At 47.3% G+C, this 23,774-nt stretch overlaps 1 protein-coding gene across 2 annotated transcripts in view; it reads right to left on the bottom strand.

Moving 5' to 3' along the window:
- Positions 1–1,395: 1,395 nt before the first annotated feature.
- Positions 1,396–23,774, bottom strand: part of ADORA2A (adenosine A2a receptor) — a 32,140-nt gene continuing 9,761 nt past the window's right edge. For both annotated transcript variants that reach the window (XM_064675467.1, XM_064675466.1), the window contains 2 exons: positions 13,677–14,531; positions 1,396–7,335 (listed from right to left, as the gene is read on the bottom strand). In XM_064675467.1, the coding sequence (XP_064531537.1) occupies positions 6,375–7,335; positions 13,677–14,026 (1,311 nt within the window). In that variant the 5' untranslated portion in view covers positions 14,027–14,531 and the 3' untranslated portion in view covers positions 1,396–6,374. The remainder of the gene's footprint in view (positions 7,336–13,676; positions 14,532–23,774) is intronic.

Genomic DNA, 23,774 nt, shown 5'->3' with positions numbered 1-23,774 from the left:
GTGAAAGTAAATTGTGAGGTCCACAGGGCCTCAGAAAAGGTGCTCAAAGCTCTTTAACTTCCTGAAACTTCTCCTTGAAACACATGCAGGCACTTGTGTTTAACTATGCTTAGCAGCAAAGGCTTCCTGTTTGGGGTCAGGAGTGACAAGGAGGATCCTGCAGCTTTGTGAAAAGCTTTTTAGCCAAAACCATCATCTCCCATTAGTGAGGAAAGCCCACCCTCCCCAGCCCCATCCCACTTCTCCATTCAGAAGTGTCAGCAGTTCCCCAGTGCTGCAGTCAGCTCTTCTCTACAGCAAAGGCCCTGCCAGGTCCAGTTGCTCCGGGTGACTGAGCCAAGGTGTGGATCTCTGAGCAGAGATTTCCAGATCAGGCCAATTGTGTTGTTAAACTGGGAGCTCTCTCTGTTCTTCCAAGTTCTCTTTCCTGGGTACGAGCATTGTTCCCTCTGGGCTCCTGCAGACGCCCATTGTTCCCCCAGCTCCTGGTCTTTGATGCTGCGGAACAAAACGCACAGTGTTTGTGAAAGGAGGGAAAAATCAAAAAGCTTTTCAATTACACAGTTGGTTGAGCAGCTCGGGCACAGCTGGCTGCAGAGCACCAGGGAGCCAGCACCTCTCCACAAACGGGGACTCCAGTGAGGAGGCCTCGAGCTCAGCTGCAAAGTGACCCAAAAGAGGGAATGACAAGTAGTTGATGGTTATCTGGTGAGCTTTAATTTCATAACCTCCCCATTCCAAGTGCTCCTGGATTGTACAGACTTTCACTAACCTCCTCGGACACACATTTAGTGGCTGCCAGCTGCAAAAAGCTGGCAGGTATTCCTGCTTCATCCTGTCAGCATTGCTCAGATTTGACTGGAGAGACACCACAGTAACATCTAGATTCCCTGCCTCCATTTCCAGACTAAGTTGGCTGGTCCCAGGCAGGGGCAACCTCAGCCTGAGCAGCATTGGCAGAACAGGGCAGAAGTCTGAGGTGCACCAGCAGGGCCACACGGAAGGAGGTGGGATGGCCCAGCCACAGCTGGCAAAGCTGTTTCATGGTCCAGTTTGGACCCTCCAGGTCCTGCTATGGAACACACCATTCCTGTCAGGGCAGTGGTCTGGGTGGATACAGCTCTCCCTCCTGTTCCATAAGCAACTGTGACTGATTTCCCTTACTGCCACGATGACAGATCTCAGGATCTCAGAGATAGGAGGGGTCTTCTACTCCATTTGAGCCTGTCACCTTAGTCCATGCTAACCTCTTCTGCAAAAGCACAGGCAGCACCAGGGAGAGAGCTCTCCAGAAGGATCAGTCTATGGAAAAAGCTAATAAAATAATAAGAAAATACTTGCACATAAAAGGACCAGCCAGCCAGATCTGCCTCAGACAAAGGCACTCACACTCTCTTTTACAAATATATTTTTATTATTTTAATGCTTATTAAGAAATGTAACCAAGACAGACTCCGCAGCACCAGCGGCTCCTCACTGCCCAGCAGTCTGATGACTTCACAGATATGAAAACTTCACAGATTCAAAAAAACCTTTGGTCAATGCACTTTAAATACATTTGCATGCACAGATTCTCCCACCCCTTCCCTCCCCCTTCCCCAATGGTAACTGACAAACAGAGGGAAAACAACACCTATATCGTAAAACACTTAAATTAAAAGAGTAATTGTTTCGTAGTGACAGCATGTGCAGCAGGGTGTTCATAGTGTCTTGGTTGTCAGACCACAGAGAACTGCTCCACAGGAACACCAGCTCCTGAGACAGTGGGGGAAGCAAAGGATGTTCTCAGATCAACAGGTTCCAGTCTGGATTTTAACACATCCTTGTGTGAACAGTCCCAGCAGGCAAGTAAGATGGGGAGTTACACACAACACTGCCCCAGTTTGGGGATTCTCAGTCTGTCAGGGTTATTCACCTCTCATGCAAATGAGGAACTGGTGTGATTTTAGTTACTCTTGATGTGTTTTACCATAAAGAAGGCCAAAAGCTCAGGGCTAGAAAGAAAAAAACTCCACTATGACTCAGTGCAGTTTGATACCCAAAACAAACTGGGAGAGAACTGACTTTAGGCAGCTGAATTTAGCAGACACCACTAGAGAGTATTCTACACAGTTTTGATGCATTGCAGCACCTTTGCAGCACATTTGTCCTTCCACAGAGCATGGCTGGCTGGATTTGGTTTTAGGTAGGGCCCATGCTCATGAAGCAGAAGGGTTTTTGTTACACCTGGATGTGCTCATGCAATGGGACAATGTATCTGGAAAGGCCAATCCATAAGAACCATCTCTGCCTCAGTCAATATGGACCATACAAAGTCAACCCTCTGCACACACCAGGCAGGGTTGATCCTCTGCAGTGACCCCAGGAAAGCTGTAAGGCTGTACAGCCCTTCCAGAATCCTTCCTCAGCAAGTCACACCTTGATCTCAAGCCAGCACCATCTGTGCACTCCCCAGCACATTCCTGCTCACCTGAAATCGTCCCAAATACCTACCCTACAAATACTCCTTCACCACCAAGATTTTCCATCCATCCTGGCCCTGCAATTTCCCACACCTTAGAGACTTCTCTATATCCACCAGCATCCCCTGGAGTCTGTTTTCAAAGAATGATCAAAGACTATTCCATGTCACTCCAAGTCCACCTGCAGAACAAGCTTCCTGGCACCGACTGGGATCAGTGGGAAGCCCTTTCTGTCTACAGTAACCCCAACTGTCCCACCATGTCCAGTTGCTTCTTAGTTCAAGAGCTGGAGTTCAAGCTTGCACAGAGCTTTGAAATATCACTGATCCCAAGGGAAATCTGCAGGACACAGCTGTAAGTGCATTTATTTGCACATACAAAAAAGCAGTGCCCTATTGAGGAGAAAGCCCCAAGAAGTCTTGATAAAATTACTCCTGGCAACGGATCAAACTTTGCTTTCTCTAAAACCCAATAAAGCAAATAAACCCTGGAGCCTAAGGGTCTTCAGGGAATGGTGAAATTCATGGAATGCCATCACACCAAACAAGGCACCACATTTCTCTATGTGTCTTCAGACTTTTTTTAGTAAGAAGTTCCAGTTGAATGAAATTAGTCTCTTCTTACCCCAGCTCTTACTCTCTGGGCCCACTGCACCTTGGATTCCCAAGGAAGTCTTCTGCAGCCTCTCCTGATAGTCATCCCCTTCTTTGTCTTGGCACCACATTTGTTATCCAGGACAGCTGCATTTCATCAGCTAAACATTCTTCAGCTGCAAGAAAAGTGGGCATATGGTCCTATGCAGCTTGGAAGGCAGGTACTTCCCTCAAGAGTGGAGAACTGCTAGAAGCAAAAACCACACTTCAGTGGTGGGACCTACTACTTCTTTTTTTTTTTTTTAAATCCAAACCCTAAAAGCAAGAAGCCTTAAAATCATAATCCCTGGGAAACAAGAAGTAAGAATTCCAAAATTCTGTTCAAAAGGCCCATGCTCTCCCCAACAACTGCTTCAGAAACATCTTCTGAAGGTCCATCCCAGCCATATGTTTGCCAGAAGGCTCACAGCATGTGGTGAATTGCCATCCCTTCCTTCCTGTGGCTGCAGACTTCTATGCAAACCACACTGCCTCCATACCCTCCTGCTCTTCCTCCTGCACACATCCCCCAGCCCCTTCACACACCCTTTTCATTTCATGTCTGGATCACTAATATTGAGAGGGACTGGACACACTTGGGGGCAGCTCAAGCAGCAACACAAAAGCTAATTTCAAGATATCTGGAAACTCCATAAACTCTCTTTGTGATCCAGTCAGGCAGGAAAGTTTTCCAGAGTGACAATCCTAAGTTTGTCCATCAAGACAGATCAACTTGATTCTTGTGGCAGCCAAGCAAGAAGCTGCCCTAATTGAGTGTGAAGATGCTCAGGAAACAATAGAAAGCAACCAACCCACATCAGCTGAAAGTCTGATCCAATGTGGTGTAAACCATTCCTTTACAAAGCTCAATAGGAGACACTTCTGCACTCGTGTGTGTTCCAGCATGAGCGATGCTGGTATTTTCCCACACTTCCTCCCCTGCTCTGCTTCTTTGTGGACCTAATTGTTATTGACATGAATGCCGGATGTAATCTTGTGTTATTCTTAGAAACACTTCGGCTCCCAACCGAGGCCTGAAGAGAACAGCCCCCCATTTTCCTGAGTTCCTCTGCCACAGTTACAGGAGGTCAGAGCAGCCATCACACAAATAACCTACAGAAATATTCCATCAAGAAAGATCAGGAGTAACGAGATCCCGAGTCACCCTGCCGAGGAACCACCTGTGACGTCAGTCCCCGGGGAAACGGCTCAGTGTTCGTAAATGGTGCTGGAGTGATAATCCACTCCTCTGACGTTAGACCAGGGTGGCAGAGCTGTGCCAAGAAAGCAGCAATTCAATTAAACTGCCAAGTCTATTGTTTTACAAACTGGCCTGTCTTTCTGCTAAGGGTTGTGGCAGCAGCCACATCTTTTTCTCCATCTCACACTAAGCTTTGTGCTAGCCCAGAGCAGCTACACACTTGAACACGTTCAGCATCGTAAACTACTCCCCACCTTCATGTAGGGAGACTGGCAAAAGGAAAATTCTCCTCAAATAAAACTGCCTTTTCATTTTAATTGTTCGCAATACATAAAATAAACATGGGGTAAAAACACACAAACATAACCTGCTCTTCCTCAAGTATGAAAATCCAGTTTCCCTTGGATTCTGAAATGTTAGTGGACAGACATGAGGAGGAGCCACATTTGGGGGGTATTTCTGATGTTTTCAGCTAGGGAATAAGGTTCAGATCCCTGGAATTACCAGACTTTTAGTTTTCCAGTAGGACAGTACTGCCTGTGTCTCCAGAAGGCTGGTGGGATTGGACACAGATTATTTGTCTGAATAACAAAACCCATTCAGTTCTCAGGTAGAATTCAAGTTGATGTGGGTTTTCTGCTGTCCTTGAGCTGCCAGGCTTCCTGTGACACAGAAAATTATCAAACTGCTGTGAAACACCTCTAAAACAAACGACATCAGTGCATACACTTGCTGCAGCAGAGATTTGCCTGTTCTCTTTTACAGAGAACTGCAGTTTCTGTAGTTTTCTGCAGTTTCCCAATACTACTGACACCTTTCAGCTTCTCAGAGTAGGAGCTTCTTCTAACCAGCTTCTTCTGTTGGCCTCTGTACCACAGGGACACATCAGGCTTCACAGTAAAGCACATCAGGAAAAAACTGAAATCACAGGAGAAGTGGGGTTTAAACAGAGCTCATTGGAATTCCAAAACTAAGTGGTAGGTATGTGTTTGGGTTCCTCCCTATCCCCAGAAAGAAGAAAAAAATCCCACAGCCTTTTGAGTGAGGATCAAAATGACCAAAATATGGAATATTACCTCCCCTCACACACATTTGGGGCCATGGAAAGAATTTGCATTCTAGGAGCTCGGGAGGACAAGCACAGAGATGGGGAAAAAGCAGACAGTGCCACCAGCCTACAGACAGACCAGACACCCAACAACTCTTCACAGCCCCACCCTGGGGACACAGCCCCCAGCCTGGCCTGCTGCTCTGCCACTGCAGCACCAAGTCCTGCTGAGAGCCCTTTTGCCAAGGGAAATCCATATTACAGACTCTGCTTTCATGATTTGCTGGACAAAGTGGAGACCTAAGAGGTTGTATTTGCCTTGTGCATCTGGAACACTGAGTGCTCAGAGAATTAATATGAGTTCTCGTCCATCTTTTATAACTTAAAGTAACCTTATCAAGACATGGAAAAAAACCCACTTGAGCAACCTGTTGCAGTATAAGCTTTAAAAACATGAACTGAAGACAAAATGCCATGGTTGAAGGTATCCAGAGTTCCCATCTGGTAAATTCCTTTGCTCTACAAGCAGCTCCTGGCATCTTTCCTCACCAATAGATGTTACTATCCCCTGTTCTGCTTGTTGCAGGGCCACAGTACGATAAAGCCCCTTCCCTGTTGCTCTTTGCTGTTCAGGGAATACTTCCAGCCATGCTTCAGTTTCTGTTGGTAAAGACAGCAACACTGACACACAGCCACAGGCACACAGTACAGCATAATGTCCTGATATCCCTGCAGCAGCAGGGTCTCCCAGTGCTGAACTTGGAATGCCATCCTCGACCTTGGCACTGCTCATGGTGACAGGTCACTGACGGGTAACGTGTCCCTCCTTCCTTAGTCCACTTCAACGGTCTCTTGGCTTTTCTCCAGTCTAGTATTTAGGATCATCCCAGCTGTCCTGGATAAGGGACCCCTTCCTCCACAGCAATCTGAATACACAGCTCTCCCCCCGCCCCCCAACCTCCCTTTCTGCCACAGCAGAGGTCACCAATGGAAAAAAAAATCATTCTACCAGGAAGACTTCAAAAGTCTCATCAGGAAACATCAGCTGCAGCGAAGGCTGCTCTTTCCAGATCTGAGTAAGACACCTGGGCATCAAGTAGCTCTTCACTGTGAAGCTCCCTGTTCAGGCATGCATCAGAGAGAATCCCATTTTTGCAGGAATGTAGGAGATGCCCATTTGTCTCCAGGTCCAGAGCATTTCCGTTCTGGTGCCCTTCCAAGCCAGCTTTGCATTTGTTCAAGTCCTGCTTTTCAGGATCCCTGTGGATCTCTCCATTGGTGTACACCTCTAGCGCATACTCGCTGATCCGTATGCTGGCGTTCTCCATGTCCCCACCGTGGGTGGAAGTCCTGGAGCTGGCTGGCCCTGCCTTGAACGGCTCCTTGCGGCCCAGGATGTGCTGGCTGATGATTTTACGGAAGGTGTATCGGAACTCCCTGATTCGGTAGGCATAAATTAGAGGGTTTACAACCGAGTTAGCGTGAGACAGGATAATAGCCAGATACATCAGCCAGAGGGGAGCGTGGGCACAATCTGGGCAAAAAAGGGTAAAGCAGTTAATAATATGTAGTGGGAGCCAGCAGACTGCAAACAGCCCAACAATGATGGCTAAGGATTTGGCTGCATGGACTTCCTTCTGCAACGTGGAGCGAGAACGTTCCCCGTGTACCATCTTGTTCTCCATCTGCTTCAGCTGTCTCCGGGCTGCCATGAAGATCTTCAAGTAGATGCCAAACATGAGGAGGAGGGGCAAGAGCACACAGGCAAAGAAGTTGTAGTAGACCATGTACTCCATGGTGACCACAGCCTCAAAGAGACAGGCCACCATACTGTTGCTGCAGTTGATGGGAGAGGACCTGTTGGAACCCAGCTCTTCGATCTGGGCACGGTTGTGCCACCCCAGCATTGGGGTCAGGCCGATGATGAAGGACAACACCCAGCAGATGGCAATGATCCCTTTGGCTCGAGAGCCAGTCACCAAGCCATTGTACCTGTAAAGCAGAGCAAATGGGAGTTACATCAGTGTTATTCCACAAGCCCCTGGCACCCACACAACCTCCCAATGGCCCAATGTTCCAGAAGACAGCGAGAAAGGCACCTGCTGTGCAGAACCCACACAGCACAGCGCAGCAAGGACTCCATGGTGACACCGTCTGCTGCCTATTTCCCTCCCCTTTCCTTTAGGCAGTGAATAGTTGACAGAAAAGTGGGGAAATGGATGCAGTTTTTATCTGTGTTCCTTTACTCCATCCATCTACCTGGTCAAGTACATAGATCTTGAATCCTGCATAATCAACAGCACTGCTCTGACCCTGGGTGATGAAGACTACCATGGGTCTCTTGCTGAAGGCTGAGACAGTGTCTCCTTCCTGGCAAAGGAACAGTCTTTTAGCATGGAATTGCCAGGTCTGTCTTGCAGGGGATCTGTAAACCAAATAGCACAAAAGAACTCAGAGGCACAGTGCCACATGTCCATGTTCTGGTGTGCTCCAGGGAAATCCTGCTGGCTCAGCTGCAGCAGCCAGGCTGGCATTGCCTTGCACAGCACCTCACTCTGCTCCACAGGGGCACTTTTGGGAAGACCAGCACCATCAACCTTCCTGAAATAACCGAGACAAGTCCGCAGTTTTCCTCACTGGCCCAGCTAAGCTGGACCCCAGGTCTTTCTCAGAAAGGGTGAATTTAAGCTGAGGACAGTGCTCTGACTACAGGTGTGCTGTGGCTGCACTGCACACACCAAAGGGACCTCAGTGGTGGAGGTATTGATATGCCTGGCTGAAGCCTGCACTCTTAACAGTAAATTCTCCAAGATCTGTTGAAAGAAACAATAAACAGCGTGGTAAGAATCTGACAGTGCAGCGGGGACATCAGTTTGTTCAAAATATCAGCCAGTTCCCAAGGCCTCGCAGGTTACTGCGAGTCCTGAGCTGACTCCACCAGTTCTTCCCTCTGAAAATGTAAATCAGGGCAGCAGTTTAACATTTCAATGCAATTTCCTTCCCTTGGTAATGCTCGGCATGGGAAGTAGATGGCTGGATTCCCACATTGTCCAGCGTGGGTCCCACACTGTACTTGACCCCGTGTGTCTGCGATCGGACAACGGTAGCGCTGGGCTCCCAGTGTTTACCCAGTGCTCCTGCTCCCTCTGTCCCCAGGATTCTCTCAGAAAACAAACATTAAAAGAAATAATACAACAAGCCACAGAAATCTTTCCATCTCCCAATGAAATAGTTGCTCCCACAGGTTCATGCTCCTATCCCAGCACAAGTTCAAGACAGGCGAGGAGAGAGGCTGGTTTTGCTGGGCTCAGTGCAGAATGGAGATCCTGCACGTGCTTTATATCCCTGCTGATGAGCCTTGGAAAAAACTGGCTCCACATGAGACCTCCCTCAGCTGCATTTCAAAATCAGAAAAGAGGGAGCACGTGAGGGAACCAACCACACAATTCCCAGTATTCCAAATACACCAAAATCCTCCTTCCAGAAATGAGGGAGGAATTCAGCTGATTCTGAGAGAGAAAAAGGGTTTTTCCCAGCAATTAGTGGATCCTGCTCAGTGCTTAGGGGCTGCTAAGGGCACAGCATGGATGGTAGCAGGGAGCTGCTCACATTCAGGCCTCATCAACAGAGCAAAACAGCATCTGTGCTTTGAAATGTACACTCAGGGAGCCAGAGAGTGGCTGAAGACACTTGAAGCCTGGAAAAACAAAAAACAAAACAAAAAAACCTCAAAACCCTGCAGCCCTGGAATTAGCTACATCTTGTCAGAGGAATTTTGAAATTGTGCAGCTGTTATCCCACGACTAGAGATGTCCCTTCCCTTCCACTAAAAATATATATCACTGCTGCTCCAGACAAACACCCCCCTCACTTCTCCCTCCCTCTTACCCTCTGGGGATTCCCGTGCAAGAAACTTTACAAGGCTTCAGAACAGCACTTAACCCAAGCAGTTTCCAGCTGCAGTGTGTTGTGCTGGAGTGCATGTCCATCATGCCTTGCTCAGTATCTCCAAGGGTTAAGAGAGAAAGCTCACGGCATCTGGTGACAAAGTCTGTGGCCCTGCGTTGGCCAGGTACCCACTGAGAAGTGTGGATTTGTTTAGGAGAGCTTAATTTCTAGAACTCACACGGGACATCTCTGGCTGACTTGGCTGAGGTAGGATTATAGGTGGCCTAACTCACCATCACAGCATCCAATCATCCTGTTGCTTGTCTTCTAAACCTTCCTTTGGTGGACAGCACTGACGTCCTGGCCAGACAGCTCTGCCATGCATGGAGAAGGTTTCAGACACAAGCCAGTGCTCAGCCTTGATGGCTTTGATGTGAATTCCAGCAGTGCTCAATGGTGTTTAACAAATCACTACAAAACACCACTCACTGAACACACCCACTCAACATCCCACAGCTCAGGCAGCTGAAGCCATCAGGGACAGGACCAAGGAGGATATTCTGTCCCTATTACAAATATCTGGAAATGAGAGACACTGGCAATCCCAGATCATCCAGGAAATCTGTGGCAGGGCAAGAAACCAAACTGAGACCTTCTCATGCACCACCTAAACAACCCTTTCCCAAAACTCTCAGTCACGAACCCTCCTCCCCTATTGCCAAGTGCCAACTGATACCAGTGCTCATCCATGCTATAGAAACAGAGTGGGGTAGGATCCCACAGCTGGGCACAGGTGCCCACCATTATTTCTTCCGCTCTAAACAGCAGAAGCAAGAATGGTGGGCAAACACAGTTGTTCTGCTCATGACACGATGAGCTTCCAGACTAAAACCTTGGCAACAGCGAGTTCTGCTGCAGCCCATGAAGCCACAGACAACAGGCACTGCTTTCAAAGCCGTGCCCATGTTCAAAGGAAAAGGGAAATTACTCTTCTCTCATATTAGGCTGAATCTGCCCATAATCTATTTAACACATAGGAAATGCCTGCCATAAAAGGTTTATGGTGACTAGGGAGAGAAGTAAGTCCACATATGGCTCGAAGTGACAATAAAACATTAAATCTCTGATTCACCGGTTCAGGTGCTCATGTATGAGCATTTCAGAAGGCAACCCTGGAGAATTCAAGCTGAAAGAGACTGTTCTCAGCACAAAGGTCCCATTCCACATCCCGGTAGGAAAACCAGCTTCCAGCAGAGGAAAAGGCCTGTGCTCCAGCACGTTACTGCAGTTGGCACTGGATGACCTGCGTGTTCCATGCCTGAATCCAGCTCACAGAGCAAGCAGAAACCTCAGTAACCTGAGAAAACTTTTCCGTTTGGCTGCAGGAAGGAAAGTTCCCCCCTCTCCTTCCAGCGCATCCGAAGCACCTGCCCTTCCCCGGGGAGGATCTTTGCAGCGATGCCGGCACAGGAGCACGGGGCTGGGCACGGTGCCCGCGGAGCGTTTGCTGGCACCGCCGAGCCTGGAAAGCAGCGATTGTTCTCGGCCCGGGGCTTCACCCTGGGCTCAGACTCGCGGCCAGTTTTGTTTGGAGCCCCCGGGGGTTCGACATCCGCCAGTGCAGGTTTTCAGGTACCTGCCGCGTGAGAGACACGGCTGGGATTTTATCCCAGGGCGAACAATGGCTCGGACTCCCTGCCGTGGGAGCGCTTTGCTGCCACTTGCAGAGTGTTACATTTGTATAAAGCCTGGCAGAATTCAGCAAAGTGCTTGAGAACTTTTGGAAAGTTTACCAAATTCTACACCGTGTTTTAATCACTTGAAAGGCAGAACCCATAAAACGTTCACAAGTTAGTTTTTATCTATTTTTAAATTTCACCTATAGATGTCTTTCCTCACTGCAACATTTTGAAAGAGGGTCTTTTCTCCACAGAAAAATAATTTCAAAGGTAACTCTAATTACGTACTGAGGGATACAAGACCAAGCAGCATCAGAAATCCCACTTTGCTGCCTCCTTAATACTGGCAATTTATTTGTGTGGGAATACACATCCATACATTTGGTTACCTTCATTAGGACAAATCAGACATGAAATAGTTAAAAAGAAAATATAGGTTTGGCCCTTTTTGGTTTCACAAGAGTGAAGGAAGTCTGAGTTACTGAAGAGCGTTCATCTAATGAATATTAGGAAAACCTGGTGTTATCTTTCACGTCCTCTGAGGAGGAGAGGGGGCTTTACCAGCTGTTAAAGGATGGGGTGAAAACAACACACCTTTAGTGGAAGAATTTTCCTTCAAATTGTTTGACACATTTTTGAGGCAAACAGATATCAGAAAAAAAAAAAAGAGGATGTGAGCAGCCTGAATCATATCACATTTCCCTCTTCACATAATCAGCTTTCACTTTCTCAGCATGTGTGAGGCTATAAATCTAATGTTTATTCATCCATAAATTCTTAAGGGGAAACAGAATTGACAAGTTCATTACTCCTACTGTGAAAGGACAAACCAGCAGAGGAAACAGAGGAGGAGGAACCCATGGATTTACCTGTGGGTTTCTGCATCCAATCAACCCCTCTGTTCCTGGGGCAGAAGAGGGTGTGCTCTGTTTTTTCAAAAACAAGATAGTGAAACCAGTATCATGCCCAGCACTGATGAAGTCTGGATTTTCTAAAAGACTCTTTACCTTGGCTGTTCCAGGAAATTACATTTTCAAGACAATATAGTTACAGTGATAGCCCAAAAAACCGGGCAGAAATCCAGATTTTTAAAATCCTTTTCCTGGCAAGTCATCCTCTACAATAAGAGTGCTTAAACTGTCACCAAGAGTCCTCGAAGCCAGCTCATGAGAGGTGAATTCAAGACATCAACCCTTCCCAAAATCATTTCAGAGGCAGCTCCCAAGGGCCACTCTACATGTTTCCTTGCACCATTTACTATTATTTTGGTTTATAAACTGAATATCTATTCAGTATCTAGTAGAACAGTAGAAAAGTGGACACAATCCAATTTCCAGGTAACTAATATCAACAGTTTTCTCCACAGTGGAGTTGAATAGATATGCCTTATAACCACATCAAAACTAGAGGCTGTAACAGGTGTGACTAATGGGGTTTGGAAACCAGCAATTAAAGGTAACGTTACAGCAGCACAAACTTGCTGAGAAAAGGCTTCAGGAAAGACTTTGCTGCACTGGCCCACCTGGAAAGGCAATCTCCACAGCTCCAGGGCTCCCAGTCTGGTTTTGAATGGGAGGTTTGTGTTAATTGACATAAGTGCTGCGTGACCAAAGTATTGAGAAGAGACAAAACTAAATTGCACAGATCAACACGAGTGATTTAAGCTCAAGAGGAGTGAGGATGTGCAAAAACTCAACCTCGAGAGCACAAAAATCAGAGATTTGTTCCATTTTTGCAGCTGCATTTCTTACTCGGGAGAGGAAGGCAGTCTCTCCATTCCTGAGAGCGTGCTGCATCCTCCCAAGACAAGACAGGAAGGAAGGAGACTCCTACACTTCTCCTGCACCAGCCTCTCCAGGGGCTTCCTTTCCATCTCTTGAGCTCAGTGAATGACTCGAAATCATTGTCACAGAAATGCAAAGCTGCTTCACACCCACGGCCAGACACAGCCCACCACAACAACCTGCTCCTAGAAAACTGAACTGAGGAGCAGCCCCTGTGGGTGTGGCAAAACTTCCCCTTGTCCCAGGTCAGCCTCCCTGGTTGCACACCAATACCAGCCAGTCACAGTCAGCTTTCATGGTCCGATATGGAAACATCCTTTTCTTCCTTTAAACTCCGGAGACCACAGAATAACCACCTACAGGTCTGGGCTGGGAGAAGCCTCTGCCTTGACCTAGTACATCCTTTGCTTCCAGAGGCAGTGCCTAAGCTGCTCCGAATCTTCCTAAGGCCCATTTCTCCATCGCCTGCTGCTTCCTCTCCCTTCACATTTAATGAACCCTGTGAGAAACCCCATCCACGCTCCCCCAGCCCTGCTGCTACAGCTGCAGGCAGAGCTCCCCATTCTCCCCACAGGGAAGGAGACAAGCCCTGACCTCACCCCCTTTCTGCCCTCCACCATCTCTTGCTTTGGCTCGCCCTTCCCCCAGCAATCCTTCTGCAGCTCAGGGCACACAGGTTATTGATGCTACTGCAGGGTCCTGTCTAAGTATGGAATGGCAGCTCCCAGGCAGCAGCACTGCAATGCCATGGACATGCACCATATGAGGACAAAGAAGAACTGGAAAACGAAGTGACCAGAAAATTCAGCAGCCAAGGCAGCCTTTACAACCTAGAAAAGGTTTTTTTTCAAGATACAAGAGAAAAAGTTCTGATCCTCATTTAACTCTTCCTTCCTTGACTCATCTCCAGGTCTGTCGCTCCTAGGGATGTTCAGCCCTCACCACTCCCACTCCCTGGCCCCCCAGCCCAGCCCACTCTTACCTGAGGGGTATCCGGATGGCAATGATTCTGTCGATGGCGATAGCAAGGAGGCTGAAGATGGAACTCTGAGTCAAGACCAGGACGAAGCAGGCGATGAAGAGGCAGCCATAGAAGAAGGCACAGAAGCCGGTGCTGATGGTGATGGCGAAGGGGATCGCCAGCACGCCCACGGCAATGTCAGCAGCAGCCAGGGACACCACGAAATAGTTGGTGACGTTCTGCAGGTTGCTGTTCAGGTAGACGGCCCAGCAGACCAGGATGTTGCCCAGGATGGCCAGCACGGCGATGATGAGCTCCAGGATGATGTAAGCGATGTCTGAGAGGAAGTCGTCCTGCCCATGTACTAGCATGGTGAGCACAGCCAGGCCGGTGTGAGCAGGGGCCGGGACAGCTCAGCGTTCATATCTGCAGAGCACTGAACAGCCAGGACACCGCGAAGCTGCCGGGGGTCTCACTGCCAGCCCTGCAGGCTGCTCACACACACGCTGCCCTCCCCGGAGCTCTTCGAGGGCTTTACAGTACCAGGTGTCCAGGAAAAGAGCCCAGGGCTTGCCAGCTCCAGCAAAGTGGATTAACCAGATGCAGAACAATTCAAACTCCAGCAGACGAACGGATGGGAGAGATGCAGCTCCCCAGGCCACAGAGTCCAGCAGGGAACACAACACAGCAAGAGTGCTGTACTGCAGCGTCACATCAGCTGCGATGCTTTGCTTCCTGTTGACAATCACACTGCTAGTCATGGCTTCATACCTACTAGCAACATCCTCTGCTTCTCTTTTTCACCTTTTCCTACTAGGACTTGAGAAATATTCTCTTCAGCTGAAGAAAACATTGAACTTCTTCACTTGTAGTTTCCTTTAAAAAAAAAAAAAAAAACAACACAAAAAATCAACACCAGCCACACACACTAAGTAATCAGCTCTATGGAGGAGATGGAGAAAGCAAAATCTCATTAAAGTGGCACAGTAAATTGATAACGGATATTAAACAGACCTAGAAGAATACATCATTGGCAAAATTCTCACATTTTGTCTATCCAGAAAGCTGCAGGGCCAAGCCCAAGTTCAGGAAGGCAGCATTTCACAGTGGTGATGAGAAACAAGGGACGTTTTGTTTTCGAGGCTACCAACTGAGCTGGCACTTCAGCAGCTGCTCAATAGCCTGCCCTGAAACACGAGAGCCCCACTAATTATGCCTTGGCAAGTGCTGAGGCTGCAGAGAGGAAAGGTGGAGGAGCCCTCTCACATACACCTGTCTCCCTCCGATCGCAAACACCACACTGGAGCCATCACGTGCTTTGCCCCAAGAGTGAGCTGCACCAAAACGCTGCTCTGCAGTGACAGGAACCCTCATTAGAGGGGGGTTGTGCTGCTGGCATGTGTGGTCACCCCTTTGTGGCCAGACCCAGCCTTGACTTCCCGTGCACAGACGCTGGAACGTGATCCGTGGCAGGGAGAAAAGCTGGAGGTTTGTCAGACAGTGACATCTTTGAGGACAATCCCACAGACCATGAACACTCTTTGCAAGGGTCTCTGCAGGCTCCCCTCCTGCAACACCAGCATTTTTGTTCATGTGAACCTGTATCCTATAGGCAAACCATTTATTCATTACACCTGCACTGTCTGTAGCGTTTGTGGCACCCACTCACCACGTAGGTCACCGTCGCTCTTCACCTACAGCCCGCCAGAAACACATCCACCAAAATACCCCTCTCCCAGAAACACACACACGGGCACGATGCCAACGCCATCTCTCAGGGATACAGTCCAGTTCCTGCAGTGTCATGCACACAAACCTGGGGCTAAAGTTGGTGCTGCTTGCAAGGGAACACGGACCCAGGCAGATACACGTGGCCTGCGCACTCACCCCCCTCACGCCGATCTCGCAGGTCACCTCGTACCTCTGCTTCAGGTATGGGTGCATTTCACCACGGTCTCAGCTAAAAATACAGCAGTGGAGAATACAGTTCCCTGAGCTTTGTGCCACAGTCAAGAGATAATTGCTTGCTGTCCTCGCCTGTCACTTGCAGAGTGGGTTGTAAACCTTATTTAGCAAGCTTAAGCAGTGATATTTTCTCATTAATTTAAGAAACAGCTACTTGAAACATCAGAGGGTTTGGAGAGAGAGATTCAATTCACAGCACTAACTGATAAATCACCAGAGCTCAGTTTTGGATGCAACATGAACCTCCAAAACACAAGATTTTTGAGACCATCCACAGGTGATCTGGCTTGGTTTCACCCAGCAGGGCTTGATGCCTTCACAGTTCACTCTGTTTTCAAGTCAGAAACCTAATTTCTCAGGATAAAATAAAAGGGTAAAGACAGTGATAATAAAAGAAAATATGATTAACTTGTGATTCACATCTGATCTCAGGAATATAATCTAATTTTAGACCTTTCATTGATTTAGAGCTCTATCGCTAATGCTGCATTTGAAAGGAAAGTGAATGATTCTGGTGGTTTGGACGTGCTTCAAAAACCTTGCTTTTCTCCACCTCCAGCAATCTTGTTTTTGTGTTTTGTTTGGTTTGAGTGGAAGAAATCAACAGAAGAGATTATTGTGTGATCTAGCTGTTAAGAGGAAGATAAAGATCATCCATTTAATCTTTTCTAAAGAAGAAAAACCCACAGAAGCCTCTATATTGTCCATCTCTTTACAGCAAAAACTCCTATTTTCCACTGACTTCCTAAAGATTTGCTTCTACTTCCTTGAATTTCAGGGATGTCAGTGATATGCCCTTACATCACTCTGCAAGCATCTGATTGTCCATTACAAATCCCAACAGGTTTGTTTCAAAGCAGCGATATTGAAACCTCTCCCCTCAGCCCAACTTCCAGGGAAGGGGATTAGAATTAATATAAGATAGAAATAAAGAAGGTCTGGAGGGAGAAAAAACAGAAGAGGCAGGATGAGAAATAAACAACGCTTTGTGCATGTGTGGGAGCAAGAAATGGGGGAAGAAAGACAGGAAAGAGCTGGTGTGAGAAAAAAACCCAACCAAACAAGGGAAGCAGTGGGCAAAACATGCCTCTAAGAGGAAGGTGTGTGTGTCCCTGTCAGAGGCTGTGTCTGAAGGCTCTGAAGTGGGAGCAAGCTCCTGTGTCCCTCAGCATCACAGCAGCAGGGATGGGGACAGGGTAACACCCCAGCCTCTCCACTCCCCAGTGTGCTCACACGTTTCCATGCAGGTCAAGCTCACAACCAAACTCCAGTGTCAGGACAAGTTTAGAAAAATTTAACAAATTACTGTGACATACGTGGGCCAAAACTGCTGCTATGGAAAATAAAGCCACTACAGCTCCCCCCACCAGCTCCTCTGAGATGGAGGCAGAGCTGAAGGAGCCGCTGTTTGAAAGGAGGCAGCCTGAGAACTGGGCACATTAATCCTGATGCTGAGAGGATTTAAATAAAGTCCTGCTATGTTGCTCTTGCCCCTCGTGTTCACAGCACATACACCTCAGTGAAGAGGATCCAAGCAAAATTACTGGGATATTCCTCCCCATTTGAGAGCTTCCTTTATTAGGATTATGAATCCATATTAATCCCATTTTGTTTAATCTGACTCTGTCGATGGCTCATCTCAAATTCATTTTCCAACAGGACACAGAGGGAAGTTACAAACCTACACTGTGGAGGTTCCACACATACTGATTGCTCAGCACAAAGACAGCTGGAATTGCCTACAGCTCTGCATGCACCCTGAAAAAGCATGATGCTGGAATCTGAAGTTTAATGACCACATCACACACTGTTTTCTGACACAACAGAGCTTTTAACCTTCTGCTTCAACTGTTTGTTTCATGGTCTGATGTTAAATTTTAATTTTCTATCTCTGAATTTGCTTAGTCCCTCGGTTCCCATCCCCCTTCACAAACAGTGGCTTGATTCTTCATCCCAAGCCCTAGTCATTTATTCCAAAGCAATCGGAATGTTATGTCCAGAAGAGGACAACATGTCCTTCCACCCTCTGCTCTCAGATGGGCCGGAAAACACAGAGTTCTGCAGAGCCAGCACATCTCAGGAGAGAAACAACCGGGGCTGAGCAGGTGTCCCAGCCACAACAAAACAACATTTTGTGTCTGCTTCAGCTCTGCTGCTTCTGAGTAGCCACTGCCATTAGAAAAACCAATTACTGGCCACGCAACCCCAGCACATCAGGGGCCTCACCTGCTGCTGACAGAAGGTGCCACAGCCCGGGAGGTTTCACGTTCAGCCTGAACTCGCCCTCCCCACCTCGTTCCCCTCTCACAGTGTCACCCTCTGCAGCGTTCACCTGACATGATAACAGATCTCAGTTCCAGAAGTATTTCCAACTTGCTTTAAAACAAGAACAGGCTCAGCCTCTCTGCTTATGCAGCTAGAAATCCACTGTACTGGGACAAAATGAAATCCAGACCACCTAGAGAAGATGACACATATCCAGAGGGAACACAAAATTTATTGTAGAATTGTCTACCTCATGCAAGACCCAAAGGCTCAGCAACCAGGTCTAACAAGACAAAATTAATTAACAATCTGCTTTACTCACTGGGGAAGTGTCTAACATCTAGGCCCTTGAGGGAACAGCATGGCAAGCTTCTTGAAACTTAGGGAAAATAACCTGTATCACCCAACAGGCTGGACAGCTACAATTCGTATTTCTTCCTAAGCCTGTGTTTTATTTTGTTAATTCCTTCTTGATACCCTGGGCTATGTTCCGGCCTTTTCCCCATTATTAAATAAACCTTTTTTGTCATTCACAAACCTGTAAAGCTGGTGCTCTGTTCATTTTTAGTGACTTGGAACACTCTGTTCTCTCTCATATTTCACCCCCCAATGAAAAACTGCTCCTTGAAAATTCAATAAAGCATCTGAACAGCACGTTCCCATGAAGCAATTCACCACCAGAGCCTAAGCAAGCTTTTGTTTGGCATCTCCAGTTGGCTTTGGACTAAGATGTTGCCCCTTTTATCTCCTGAGTGCCAAAATCATCAAGTTGAGCCTGTGGCCACTGCTTGATTCAAATCACCCACCTCAAACAAGCTCTTGGCCCCTCTAGCCTGAGTTTGTCCTGCTTTTGGACACCCCCACTCTGTCACGCTGGTGCAGAGCAGACTCACCCTCTGCACCCATGCCAGGCTGACAATGTCTGTGACACTTCAGTTTGACAGCTACTCTCATATTAGCAAAATCTCCAGACCATCAGCAGCCCTTAGGGCATCCAGGGCTGCCTGTGGGCACGTAGGTGACAGGGCTGTAGCTTCCATGGGCTCCAGAGGGAATCGGTTTCTTTGTCTGCCCTAGAATGGGGTAAGAGGCAGCTCACGGGGGCCATGGGGTATGTTCATCAAGGCTCATTCCACAGATCACAATCTAGCATCTCCTTCTGACAACATGACCCTTCCCAGGTACCAGCCACATGCAGATTACCTAACTCCCTCAGGGAAAATCCTTGAATTCAGCATGGCTGGTAAGCAGAGAAATCGGTGCAGCTAAATCATTTGTTTCCTACTTTTCAAAGCCTGGAGGGGGAGATGCTTATCAGTTTTTATCCTCTCTTTGAAACCCCTTCAGCTCAAAGAGAATCTCCCTATCTTTTAAATCAGAGACTCCAAGAAATCTTGTCTCTCCCCATCACTTCAGAGGACCAAGTCACAATAAATGAGCCCACGTGCTCACAGGCAGTACACAAATTTGCAAAACAACTGGGGCTGTAAAACAATGAAAACAGGTGTCCTTTGGGGAGAACCCCAGGGAAGACAGCAGGAGCACTTCTCTGTGTTGCTCAAGGGTTTCCTTTCTGAAGTTTGGTATTTTTATGAATATTTCAGGTACAGCAGCTTCTCTGTGCCCCTGACTGCTGACACACAGCCCGAGTGCTTGGAGCTGTCAGAGAGCACCTCACAGCCCTGCCTCCCTTTCGAGGGAGTTGTGGTTGGGTGGGGCAGGAAAGAGGAGAAGGAGGCATCACCCATCTAACCAAGACATACATTTTCTGATTCCCCTATTTGCCTTATTATTGGCTGCTGGCTAAATGATCTTTTAGGTCATCTGCTTACAGTAATAGGAGGAAATTAAATATTAATAATAGACTATTTCCCTCTAGACTGCTCTTTGTTAACAAAGGATACAAGTGAAACAAAGCAGGCAAAATTATCAGCACACCATGGTCTTGGTTTTCAGGTACCTGGAGCACTTGCACTTTCCCTCAGCCTTCCCTGGAATTACGGATGCCCAGTGCCCTTCCACGCCTGCCTGTGTGGACACCCATCCAAGTGTAGAACACAGGTATGAGTGGAAATCCCTGTTCTATCAAGGTGCTCTGCATGGCAGTCTGACCCTTCCAGAGGACTGTGCCAGACTTTATGCAAAATATCACCTGAGCCACCAATGCTCTGACTACAGAAGTGCAGGGCCAAGGATTTTTGGACAAACACAGAGCTTGTCTCCACTTGAAGTCTTCCTCCAGTGTAAACCCTACAGTGGGGTAACAAGCTTTCTGGATTGGCTTTTCAAATTCTCCTGAAATACTGAGTACAGTGAGGGCTTCAGCTCTGCTAAACTTGGTGTCATCTCCTCTTACAGGAAAATAACAGCTCTCCAAGACTTACAGCTCCCTTCCATGTACTTGTGAAAGGCAGAAGGAATGGCTCTTCAGAGATCTGCACTGTCCCTGATCTTCATCTGTCAGCTCAGAAATGGGGAAAAGGGGCAACAATTCTGCTTTACATTTCCATCCCTGCTGCAGTCCAGGCTAAAAAAGGAGGCTGCACTCCCAGCAGGAACACACATTGTGAATTTGGGAGTAAAATCTTCACTGACTGGGGGATTACCAGAGACACCCTCACTGCTGCACCAGTGACAGCAACAAAACCAGTACTAAAATCACACCCTGCAGGCCTGTCCTGTGTCTCTCTTCTCCTCCTGTTTATGCCCCATAAAAAAAAAAATGAAAAAAATCAAAAATGCCCCAAAAGTGAAACCCCAGTGGATAACAAGCAATGGTCATAACATAGATGGGCTGGCTGATAGGGATGGCTAATCCAAAACCAATATTGCAGCTTTGCCTCCTGCCCTCCAAGTGCTAGAAGTAGATTAATTTTTATTGCAGTAGCGGAAGACCAGAACAGAATGCATTTGACCATTTTTTTCCTAAGTGGATGTTATAAATGTTTAAAAGCAACAAAAACCTCACAGTAATTATTCCCATTCTAATGGTCACAAAAAGCCAGGGGGGGCACAACTAAGTAAGGCTGAATGACCACCAGTTAAATAAGCCAGATCAAACCAACAAACAGAAGGGAAAACACTCCCCTGTGCTCACTAAAGTCTCAGTGGGCAGCAGGCAACATGATATATTGCCAAAAGGCACCGAAACATGTTGGATTTTTGAGCAAACTATCTTTTATTCAGGGTTGCTGATGTTGATTTACCTATGGTGGCATTTGTAAAAAATAAAAAAAAGAAATCAAGCATTTGGATAAGTTTTCTTAAGTGAAAAAAGCATAATTAAAACCATGTACCATGGCCAGCAACAAGTTATTACTGCCAATATCATCCACAATGTCTCCAAGGAGCCAGTTTTCCTTTCCTGTGTGAGGGAAGAACTCAAAGCAAACTTTGCCTCCCCATAGCCCTACTAAAGCCAGCTGTGTTCATACATAAGGAGCATTTCCTTCAAGAACAAAATAAGAGAAATGAGGAAACAGAATATCAAGAAGAGGTGACTGAGGAATTACAGGCAAGGGAAGAGTTTACTCTGAAAATATTTATTGTATTGCTAATGCATCCATTCTGGTCTGTTTTAAAATAATTGAGTAGACTTCTCTCCAGATGTGACTTTGCCTCTCATTTCTATGTGAAGTTTCCAGGAAGGCAGTTGAGAATTGGGTTCATCTGTTCATTTTCCTGCGTTTTTATCCAGTTGTTCCCAAACCCTATTTGCCTTCTCTAATTACAGGTTTATCTCCACCAGGCCCTGTGATCCCTGCTCCCTCTCTCAAGCACTGTCCTTCTGCAGGTTGCCAGTAGTGTTTGCATGAACTCTGATGGTGGAACAAAAACTCTCCCCAGTGCAGGGAGAGCTGCTGTACCAGGCCAACCAACATCCTGCAGCAGAAGGAACGTAACTCTTTCCATCTCTCTGTGTGTAACTTAAAATGATTCCCAAGCTGTCCTTCCCTATCCTGATGAAGGCACTGTACAACCTGAACAGAAATGAGTGAATTCTACCTGCATCTGAGCCAAAGCAAAGCTTTCTCACTGCATTAGCTCACCCAGGGCTCATCCACTGACCCCTCTGAGAAGGGGTTGTTCCTGAGGACCCACCGTGAAGCTCCTGTTACCACCCAAGCAGTTTGACTCACCCCACCCACAGGCACCAGTCAGGCCTCCATTGGGTTGCTAACACAGCTCATCTCATCCTTCCTCCCCGATGTGCTGCCTTCTTTGATCAGTTTAAGCAGTGACACAGCTCAGCCCAAGCTCCACAGAGCCCGTCCTGCAGAGCCCACCCAAACACCCCAGTGCTCCCCCACCCTCTGCCCCTCTCTGCCCAGTGACTGCTGTTTGCTCTGTAGGGCTGTTCACTGCTGGCTCAGACACAGAGATTGGCCCTGTGCTCCCTGTGCCTTGTAGAACAGGCTGATTTTTCAGCCAGCACAAGAGCCCCGTGTCCTCCCATGTCCCACGGGGTGCCCTGGCCCCTTTTGCACCCCCCAGGCTGGGCACCAGCACCTTTTACACAACTCATTTCATATGTTCATCAATCAGCTGCCAGTGAAAGAGGATTTAGACAGTGACAATGCTGGTGGGGTGTGTGCTCTCCCAAAAGCAGGCAAAAGCCACAATAACAAATCTTCCACCTCCTTAGTTTGTTTCCATTTTTTCGGATACTTATCCTGACCTGTTCACGTTTATTTGCTCAGTGTCATGCCTCAGCATTCTATTAATGTTTCTGTCTCAGTCTCAAAACTATTTAAGACATTTTTAGGACTCTGCCACCCTCTGTGGATAAGGAGGAGCTGATGCTCTGACGATGCCTTCAGGCCACATGCCCTTCCTTTGTCACTCCCTCTTCTCTTTGCCATAGCTTGCACCACACTGCTGTCACTCTTGGGGGGTGACTTGCACTTTCACTATCACAAGAAGCCACACCAACACAAGCCTTTTTAGAGGTACTCAAAGGGACTTCATTTTTGCCCCGAAGTCTATGATTATAATCCAATTTATTAAGAACTCTCCAATGTCACTGCTTAGTGATCCCAGAGCCTCAGTGTTTAGCTGGTGCTCTGAGGACTTGAAGTCTTTCTTCATTTCCTAAGTCCTTGTGCTGTGGTAAGAGCACATCCGCTACAGTGACAGCCTGGTACCTCTCCCTGCTTCCTGCTCCTGCTGCAGCTGCTGAGGGAATGACATTCCTCATCACTGGTGTCTCTCCTACATCAAACCATCACACTGGAGAACCAGGAGCCATTCATAAATCACTTCAGAAAACATTTTACTGGACTTGCCAGCAGAGACACCTCCACTACCCTCGGGAAGTGGCCCTTCTGTCCTATGAAAACTTCAGATATTTTACAGTTTCTGCACAACAAGACATAAAAAAAAGCTCCAGCTGTAAAGAAACCTGCAGTTGTTTCTCAAATGCATGACAACCATGATCCTCACACCTTGCCAAACAAGGATAAGCCAAAACAGACTTCCAAGACAAATTCCTTAGGCACCGTGGCATTTGACTCCTAACTCAAGTTAGTCAAGCAGAGATGGATCCCAGGGAGATGCCCAGAACAGTTTCTCCCAAGTGGACTGTGTCCACCTCTTTTCTGCTGTAATCATACAGTTGGGCTGTACTGTGGCTATGTGGGGGAAGATTCCCCTTTAGGAATGATGTAAGAAAGTTAAAAAAAGACCTGTCAATGAATCCTCTTTCCAGTCTTCAGCCCATGAATACACCTTCTTACCTTTCTATATCCTGCAAGAGCTGGCACCATTCAACTGTATCAGAAAAAAAGAATCACATAACTCCATCAAATCCCCAGAATCCTCTATGTCTACCCATGTTATAGCCCTAAATGAATCAAAATGGACAAGCAGAGTTTGGATCAACATTTCACA

This window comes from Pseudopipra pipra, chromosome 18 (genome assembly GCF_036250125.1).
Source record: "Pseudopipra pipra isolate bDixPip1 chromosome 18, bDixPip1.hap1, whole genome shotgun sequence".
Taxonomy (NCBI): domain Eukaryota; kingdom Metazoa; phylum Chordata; class Aves; order Passeriformes; family Pipridae; genus Pseudopipra; species Pseudopipra pipra.
This window is presented reverse-complemented; position numbering and strand designations above follow the sequence as displayed.